At 39.7% G+C, this 9,453-nt stretch overlaps 2 protein-coding genes across 2 annotated transcripts in view; both read right to left on the bottom strand.

Moving 5' to 3' along the window:
• The window catches only part of pou4f3 (POU class 4 homeobox 3), a 2,396-nt gene extending 2,022 nt beyond the window's left edge, over window positions 1–374 (bottom strand). Inside the window, exon 1 of the mRNA XM_014018992.1 lies at window positions 24–374. Coding sequence (XP_013874446.1) covers window positions 24–152 — 129 coding nt within the window. The 5' untranslated portion in view covers window positions 153–374. The remainder of the gene's footprint in view (window positions 1–23) is intronic.
• Window positions 375–4,372: 3,998 nt separating this feature from the next.
• The window catches only part of rbm27 (RNA binding motif protein 27), a gene marked incomplete at its 3' end in the record, with an annotated part of 14,907 nt that continues 9,826 nt past the window's right edge, over window positions 4,373–9,453 (bottom strand). Inside the window, 11 exon segments of the mRNA XM_014018993.1 lie at window positions 4,373–4,449; window positions 5,676–5,795; window positions 5,905–5,988; window positions 6,089–6,316; window positions 7,024–7,128; window positions 7,283–7,459; window positions 7,537–7,611; window positions 7,767–7,883; window positions 8,203–8,313; window positions 8,423–8,650; window positions 8,911–9,067. Coding sequence (XP_013874447.1) covers window positions 4,373–4,449; window positions 5,676–5,795; window positions 5,905–5,988; window positions 6,089–6,316; window positions 7,024–7,128; window positions 7,283–7,459; window positions 7,537–7,611; window positions 7,767–7,883; window positions 8,203–8,313; window positions 8,423–8,650; window positions 8,911–9,067 — 1,479 coding nt within the window.

Below are 9,453 nucleotides of genomic sequence, written 5' to 3' on the forward strand. Positions count from 1 at the left end.
CCCCGCTTCAGACCTGAACGTACCTGCGGGGCGGGCAGGCAGACTCTGCGCATGCCCTCCGAGCCTGAGTGCAGGCCGGGGTACTTGGGCTCSTGCAGGGCCGGGTGCATGGAGAAGTGCTGCTTGCCGTTCATGGTCATCATCATCATCATCCTCCTCCTCCTCCGCCTCCTCCTCCCCGCAATGAGGCCCTCGCGAGCAGTGTGGCCCCTGACATGAAAGAAAAAAAAAAAAAGAACAACTCGCAGGTTTGGGCTCGGGGAGGTGTGCGGGACAGCAGAGCTCCCCTCTGGTCTCCTCCTTCACCAGACTGAGCTGCTCACATCCGCAGCGCCCTCCCGGCATCCCTCTTCCTCCTCCTCCTCCTCCTCCTCCTCCTCGTCTTTCAGCCTCCCTCCCTCCTCCTCCCACCTGCTCAGGTTGCAACAGTCCGGCCCTGCAGAAGATAAACTCCACAAACTTTACTTTCTTTATTGAGCATTGGAACATTTGAAGGGTGCAAATTGCTGCTCAAAGTTTCTAACATAAACCTTGCATAAAATATAAAAAACATCTGTTTTGAAGCTCTTTGAAGTTCAAAATAAACATTACAGTTGCTTCCATTGGTTCATGTAAGCATCCACCCCCTGTAACACTTCTACAAAAAGCAGAGTGGCTAACTTAAAAGTAAGCCTAAAACAAACAGCTGCTGTATCAACACTCATGCTTTAAATTCTAAGTTTTGACCTTAATCTCATCAGGTCAGCCAGTCCAGAACTAATTTTCATTTTTCAAGAAGGAGCTGGCCAAGAGGCAGCAAAGAGCAGAAGAGAATCAGACAGCCAGACATCAAATCATACAGACCAAACATGGATAATTAAATCATCTGGTGAGAAAGAATGCAACTACAGAATGTGAAAATGAGATTATTTAAAGCATGTGCAATGATCACGAAGTGATGCTCTGTCTAAGTTTTAAAAATATGAAAAAGAGATAAAACAAGTGAGCTTTGTGAGGAAAATTAAAACAATAAAAGGCAAAGTATGCACTTTAATGCTGTGTTTTTGTCACAATTTTGAAGGTTCAGACCACTGAAATGTTAAGGTGATTGTTTTATTTACTTAATACATGTTATTTATTATTAATATAGATCCACTGATTCACAACTCAAAAGTTAGTGTGTAAAATCAATATTCAATTAAACATTTTGTGGGGAAAAAAATCTATAAAAATCATCGGAGGGCCTCTTCATGCGACCTGTTCAAAGTCTGATGTTCCTGCTGTAAAGAATGTTTTTAATTCAACAAAACATCACTTTGAATTGACCGCACTGTTCCTTTAATAAAGAGCTGGAAACTGATGACAAAGCTAGTTGTTTATATAATTTTTTTATTAAGTATGGTTTAGTTTAACTTTTTTTTGTCTAAACTTTGTTAATTTTCAGAGTTTAACTCATAAAGCAGAGTTTACAGCAGTTTTCCAGCGATTTCAGCACCATGGACAGCTCCACTCAGCCTGACCTCACACTAAACATCGGTCAATATAACAAAAAACGGTTTGATTTCACCAACTCTAAACTTTAGGCCTAAAGCTGACCCCTAACTGCGTTGCCCCCCACCCTACCCTCATGTGACTGCTGGTTAAAAACCCATAACCAGTTGGGCGGCGGGCCAAAAGAGGAGCCACGAGGGCAGAGGCGTGCAGGTGACACACCGGGTCAATCTGATCCTGCCGGCCGCCTCTCCTGTTCCCCAGACTTTCAATAATTCAGCAGCACGGTGGCAGGCATCCATTACCAGCGTGGCATCTTCTTATTCATTACGCAGATTAAAAGCAGCTGCGTGCAAACCTGTAGCAGCCAGGTGAACTCTGGAGTCCTGCATGCTGCTGGAGCACACAGGTTTAAAAACWGAAGCCTGCAGAGATCATCTTTAAGTTTTAAACCCGGCCTTATTTCTTTATAGTTTGTTTATGAAGACACCCAATTCCAGACTTTTAGAAATCCTGCATGTAAATACCATATTTTACACATATGAAATAAAAGACAAAAGAAATACTTCAACAAACTTTCGCACAACGTGCAAAATAAAGGAGACCACACAAGAGTTTCAGGTTGTTTTCTGGAATGCCTTTGCTTGTTATTTTTTTCTTCTTTTCGCGTGTCCAATCTTCTCTTTTCTTTTTGAAACTTTTTCTTTTCTTTTCATGACCAATTTTAATCTTTTTRCCCCTCTCCTTTCTTTGATTATCTTACAAGCGCCCCCATTCCTTCATCTTTATTGGCAAAAGCAAACATGCTAGTAAATTATAAATTCATTTTTTTAAACAAACAAAATACATGAATAAAATACATACACATCCTGCAAATATAAACAGTAACAAATCCAAAACTATTATCCAATAAACATTTTACATTTTATACACTGTTTCTGTGATAGTAGCATACAGAGGGTAGTACAAAAACAAAACAAAAACAAATCGTGGTGAGTAGACCCTCTGAATCCTCATTTATACAAGCAGGAAACGTCTGTTCGATATTTGAACCAGTTTGTGACACAATGAAGCGAATGTTCATCCTTTCACCACAAACTTGCTTTAGACAGACATGGAGGACAAACGTGCAGTGGTGCCAGTGTGTTAAAAAATAATCTAGTATGGGTTTATTCACATGCAGGCAGAAGCATCCATGTGAGATTTCCTGCTTAAAGTAGTGAAACTCGAAAAAGTTAAACTCTTCTCTTTGTTTTGGTTTGATATGATGAGTCGACTCAATGTCTGGTAAACTTAAACTTTTTTTTTTCGTTAAGGAGCAACAACCGTATTRATCTTTTATAGTAAACATTCCAAAGGATTTAGCTCCTCCCATTCTAATCACTCAAGGGAAAAAGGTCAAAAGTCAAATGCTAGCAATTCAACTTGAACTCTTATGGATTTTAACTGAGGCAATGCTCCACTTGTGCAAAATTAAAAAGGTTTGGTGCATAACTATGTGGTTTTTGATTCGTTGAAGAAAAGTGTTTAAACTCAAAGCAGCTCTGGATGCCTTAAAACATTTGTGCTACTTATGACAGCTATAAGAACAAACAAAACAAGATGTTTAGCCAAAAAATAAAAAAAACGCTGAATTTTTGCAAATAAGCAGCCAAGCACTCATGTTTGACCTCTTCTACTTGATGCGACACATCGTTTTAAGTGAAATGACAAAAATCAAACCCAGAAAAACAAACAAAAAAGTACAATAATTTCTTTTTCAAGCATTTACAAAATTTACAAAAGGAAATCACAAATCCTGTAAAAACTCAGTCTGCTGACTGTAAGGCAAAGAAATTATATTCTCTCTTTTTTTAATATTAAAAATCAATTGTTRAGCATTACATTCACACCCATCTATGGATGTCACATTTCTGAAATGGATGATCCAACCTCTCTGTCCTTTGACAGAGAGGAACAAGTGAAAGTGTTTTACACTCTTAGAAATTGTGCAACACCTGTGTCGGTGTGTATTCACAACGAGTGGCACTGGAAACCGAGGGAGAAATGAAAATAGAGGGAGAGATTTGGAAAACATGCTACAAGACTGTCTGGTGTACATCTGTAAACATCGTCTGGTTATTCTGTTGCATCTTCAGTACCTGCACCCTGATGTCATCACGGTGCGAGAGCACCTGGATGTGCCCAGGTTAGGTTGCTCCATATGAGAAATCCAACATGCACAAGCCAACATGGATCTTTGCTTGCACGAAGAGTTCTAATCAAAATTAGTTGGATCTTTTAACATTTTAGGGCAAACCGATGTGAAAAAGAAAAAAGAAAAACTGTGAGCTGAGTGAAATTGAAATCCATCCCACACTCTGTCAGTACGACACAGTGCAGCATTGTGGTGGAAGAATAAATAAATCATTCTCAAAGCGACAGAAAACTGCTGATGGAATGGCTGTCCCTGAATCAGGGACAAGATTTTACAAAAAAAAAAAAAAAGAAAGAAATGGTGAGAAAATGAGCTTAAATACAGTATGTATAAAAATACCTATTCACAGTAGACACAAATGTTGTGCATTACTGATATTAATCATCTGGTAAGCACACTAAAACTTATATAGATTCTCCTATCTATAAGAACAACTCAACATTTATCATTCTCAGCAAAAGTGAGATGTTTTAAACTATCGTTTCATCGAGGGAAGCAAAAATCGTATCAACCCTCAAAGTTTTTTTTTGTAATTTTTGGATTACAATAAAGTAAAAAGAGCTTCTTTGATTGAAGTCTAAAATTACTGTAAAGACAAAAAATATAATAAAATAAAGAGGGCTTTTTTATTAATTAGGGATAACAAAATCAGGTTTTGCCAGAGAGCATTTCTATCGTCTCCAAGACCGGCTCTCGTAGTCTTCGTCCTCATCATCGTCCTCCTCCTCTTCCTCGTCCTCTCCCCGCTCCTCCTCTCCTGGCAAATATGAGCTCGCTTCCTTCTGTTCAAAAGAAAACACATCATTGTAACTTTGATATTTGTCACTTTCCAAATAGTTCCTTATCTCTTATACTTGCTGCTACAACATTACTGAGGAGATTTAATAAATTATATAGTCAAAAGTCCAAATCTGGTTTATAGATAAGGTCAAAGGTCAGGAACAAATACACGTAAGCAAATCCTGTTGATTAAATGAGTGTACACCCTCAAAAATATGCTTAGCTCAATTACTTTTATATCTCAATAAAATAAATTATAAACATAATAAATAAACTGGACTTAAAGGCAACATGACACTGTAATACCAACATTAATAAATTTTAATGTCTCAGAACATAAGAGTAACGTAGTGTGAAAATGAGCTGCTTAAACCCTGGTGCAAAAAAGGAACTGTTTCTTTTTAACAAAACAAGCATTTTACTACATTTATTGGTGAGAATGGATGGACAGAGACATGTGGTGAGGTCAACATAAACATATTTCTGTGTCAACTCATCTTTGAAAACTCAGTTACGAAAACATCTTTGAAAACTTTGCCCATTTCAAAAATTCCACTGTGGTGTCCCAAAAACAACATTGTTCCCGTTGCCTTAATTTTTCTATAATGGCACAGAAACTATAACCTGCCATGTACAACTCCAGAACACAGCTTAATTAGCTGCAGAAACAAAAGTTACCTGCAATTACAAACAACTGCCTGCACAAAAAGACACATGTTAGGTGTAAACGCTCAGAAATCAGAGCGAACGCAACTGAAAAATTCTCCCATTTTCCTTCCATTTCTCACAATTCTGAGTCACCAACTAGTCTCTGAGGACACGGGCTCGCTCCCTCGCCATGTGCACTCTTAAAGGAGCCTCACCACTCTTTAATGTATTGTTCCAGTGCATGTCGATGTGATGCAAGTGATAAGACGAGCATCTTTACAAACACCACCTCCAAACCTCATGAAACTACAGTATGAGGGTTCCACCTGACAGTCAGGCTGTTTTACTCCAGGGACTGAGATGCTCTTAGCACTCACGGCTCGCTCGGATTTCGCCGTGGCAGTTAGCGGCAGTGAAAAATTCAGAAGCACAAATGTGAATTAAACTAAAACTGCTAAATACAAAGTTTCCCCACTTTAAAGTTTAAGTCACAGAAACTTCCCTTTCTGACTAAATGAAAGTAAAAAGGTATGAAATCTGCTCTAAACCACCTCCATGTTTGTTTGTTTGTGTCTTGTACCGTATTGTCCTCGTCTTTAGTGACTTCCTCCTCTGGCTCAGTTGTAACAGAGGCCGTCTTGGGCTTGTACCAGGATATCTGCAGAACACGACCTTTGAACTTAGCTCCCTGATTGGCTGCCTAGGATTCAAAAAAGGAGGGAGGGTAGAATTAGAAATTAAAGCTTTCATGGATTAAATTTAACAGAATATGACAGAAAAGAGAAAAGCAGAGGGTCTAGTTTACTTACATTCTCTGCTTCACTTCGTGTTTTAAAGGTCATGATGACGCTGTTGGCATCTTGGTCACGAAGTTCTTCGATTTCACCAAATTTCTAAAAAGGAAAAAAAAAACAAGGTAAAATATCAAAAATAATGTTTAGAACTCAAAATAAATAAATAAATAAATAAATAAATAAATGTCTGTTTTCTCACCACAAAATGTGGCATTAGTTCTTCCTTCTCTTCCTGCGTGACTCCTAAAATAGCGAGGGCTCTGGGTCTGTGGTCCACCACCATTCGGTTCACAAGCCCACCACGGGACCCCATTTCCCGGCTTCGGCTCCTGCCTCGGCCCCCGTGTATCGCGCCGGATTCCGGTGCCATTTTCCCCCGGCCTCGGCCTCGTCCAGCCGGAGGTCGAATCAGACCCAGCCGTGTCGCCTAAAGCAGAGAAAGATGAAATGATCTTATTATGATCATGATTAAAGTGCAATAAAACAGTAAAAGTACAACATTTATCCTCTAAAATCTTCAGCGTTTGGGAAAAAACAAAAACAAAACAGAAAAAAAAACTACATGTTCTAGTCTGTTTACCAGCTCTGCCCGCCCCCTCACCATTAGTTGTTACTCCTTCATTTTTAAAAAGGACATCTTACGTTTTAACCACCTAACAACCTCACAGCCACTCTCCTCTCCCATTTGTCTCCGCCTCGCTTGCACCTTTAATTGTCATCCTGCAATTTCCTCACACGGACCGGCGAGTCAAACTTTAATGAGACGGGGCTCCATCAGTGTAAGGACTTGTGTCTGATTCGGCTTCGTTAGCGGATGCTCCTTTGGGCTTGCTTAAGTGGCTGCGGTGTAATGTGCAGAAGGAGGTTTGGGCTTGAATGGATTGGGCAGGACGGTACAGAGTTTATGCATTTTTAAGAGCAAGCTAATTATGTGCACTTGGGATAAAAGGAGAAGAAGAAAACTGGGAGTTACGACCAGAAACTATGTTATTATCCTTTCAAAAAAAAGACATTTATTGTGAGTTGACATGTGGACTCATTATTTTTAAAGATGGACTTTAACCGTGGGTTACAACATGTTGTTCAGATTGCAGTTTTAGTGTGGTTATTGTGTTGTGTTTCTGTGTGTTTTACCTCTACTTGCAGCTGCCCCAGTTTCCTCTTGAGGTCTGTTGTGTCCTCTCCAGAGCTCATCTTCTTGTGAAAGTCGAGCTCAGCGTCAAGCAACTCCTTCTGAGCCTGGAAACAAATCACACAAAATAAAAACTGTTCATTAATACCGAAAGTTCTGAAACGACAACAAAAGATTACGACAACAGTTTGCAATTTTTAAATGAAATAAAAGCATACAGAAATATGGAGAAGCCTTAGCTCTGTGTCAAACTAAACTTACATCAGTCTTGGTTTTGGGCTGGCTGTGGCTGGTTTTACCACTGGGGGCCTGCGGGGCAGGGTTCATTTCATTCTGCAGCTGGGTGATCTTCTCTGTTAGCTCCTTCAGGGTTTTCATGATGTTGGCCCTCTCCTCAGGCTTCATACTGCGATTCTTCTCAAGACGGTTGATCAGTACCTGCAAAAAGAAGAGAAGAGATCAGTTGTGTAAAAAGACGAGAGAAACCGACAGACATAAAGAGGAGAATGTTCAACCTTCTGACACTCGATTTGTGCCTTCAGCATCTCTTGCTTCTTCTTCCTCATGTCCTGTTGGAGTTTTAATGCCTCCTGGATGAATAAAAAACAATTTAAAACACACCATCTTCTGTTAAAGAACATTTCAGTCCATACACAAAACCTGTGTAACATTAGACAGCCTTCAAAGACACAAATGTCTAATTCAAACTTTGTGTTTCTTGCAGCAGTAAAAAAACAACACATGCCTGCTTCTTCTTTAAAGCTTCCTGAGCTTCCAGTGCTTTTCCTGTTTTCCCAAGGCTCTTCGAGGAGGACTTGTGGGCTGTGGAAGAGTAAGGGATCTTCTGGGTGTTAGGCGCCACCTAAGTGTTATACATACACAAAATGAAAGTGACATGTTTACAGACAGCTGCATTCTTTAACCCAATGAGCAATTAATTACTAGTCAACAACAACTAAATCAATGAAATATTAGTGTTAGAATGATAAACAACAAACAACACTGTGATAAGATAATCTTCTCAACAGTTTACTTCATTACGTTTGCAAAAATAAAACTCCTGAATAAAAATCATGTAAAAACAGTTGTTGCCACTAAGCTGTTCCTAGCTGTGTTTCAGAACAGTACCATCAACATTTGGTTGAAAACACAATAGATTAAAAAAAAAGACCAAACCGTACATTAACTGCGTCTGAGTTTGGATTCAGTGCATCTGTCTTTGTTGTATTTAGGTGATGTTTGGGTACAGTCTTGTTCAACACGTAGGCGGCTGGATTGTGCTGCTTGATCCCCTGCAGAGACACCACAATGTAAAGAGAGGAGAAGAAAGGTGAGTTAATTAGACTCGTTTCATAGACAACGATGAAAGCAGCAGTGTTTYTTCTCTGTCTTTATGCTGACCTTATGCATGTTGCCGTGCTGCAGTCCCTGGTTGGGGGCCAACCCGGCCAGCTGGACCCCTGAGCTCTGCTCCGGAGGACCTGTGGTGGTGGTGCTGAGCTCGCGGTGCCAGTGCACGCGGATGAAGCGGTTGTTGAGGACGGCCTCGATGCTGGATATAGCCCGTCTGGCTTCCTCGTTRTTCGTGTACTGGATCAATGCCGCCTCTGGGTCGCCACCAAACACAACCTGGTTTGTTAYCAGAGGGAACGGGTCAGCTGTCCGTTTACGAAAAAAGAAAGTTCTCCTGGTTTGAACTTGATAAAGTTAGTCAAAATGGGACATTGAATAAAAAAACAATTAAATCTTATTGTCAATGGAGACTAAAAAAAACACTTTTTATTTACAATTACGTTTCAAACAGTTTTAAACTGTTTTGGGAGAAGCGTTCGGGTACCCTTTCTACTTTAAAATTTGCCCGTCTCTTGTTCAAAAGAACGACCCTGTACCTGTATGTTGACYATGGTTCCAAACTTGCTGAAGTGCTCGTTGAGTTTGGTGATGTTGTTGAGGTCCCGTGGGATCTTGCGCACCTCCAGCTTGGTGTTCACGTAGTGATTTCTCTTTGGAAAAACACTCATCTTATCTTGGTTGGTAAAGCTGGGTCTGAAAACAACAAAACAGGATAGTGATGTTGGGAATTTCAAGACTTAAGACTTGAGATGTTTTTTGGCCTGCGGGTTAGCAGAAATATTGATTACAAGTAGAGTAGCTGCTCAACATTTAGCCGGACTGGTTTATCTACACATAAGAACTGTTGTGCACAGAGTTTAAAAGTCCTGTGACAATTCAATACATTCCTTTTATCCTGGGGTAAAGCTTGCAAAACTATCACAAATCCTATTTTTATTTTACAGAAAAGAGCACTAAGAATTATTCCTAGAAAAAATTACAGTCATCCATCAAATATATTGTTTTATGAATTGAAATTATTAAAATTCTATGATTTGGTCGATTTTAATATTTTGCTGTTAATGTACAGAGCTCATAAA

The sequence above is a fragment of the Austrofundulus limnaeus genome, unplaced genomic scaffold, assembly GCF_001266775.1.
Source record: "Austrofundulus limnaeus strain Quisiro unplaced genomic scaffold, Austrofundulus_limnaeus-1.0 Scaffold207, whole genome shotgun sequence".
In the NCBI taxonomy this organism is placed as follows: Eukaryota; Metazoa; Chordata; class Actinopteri; order Cyprinodontiformes; family Rivulidae; genus Austrofundulus; species Austrofundulus limnaeus.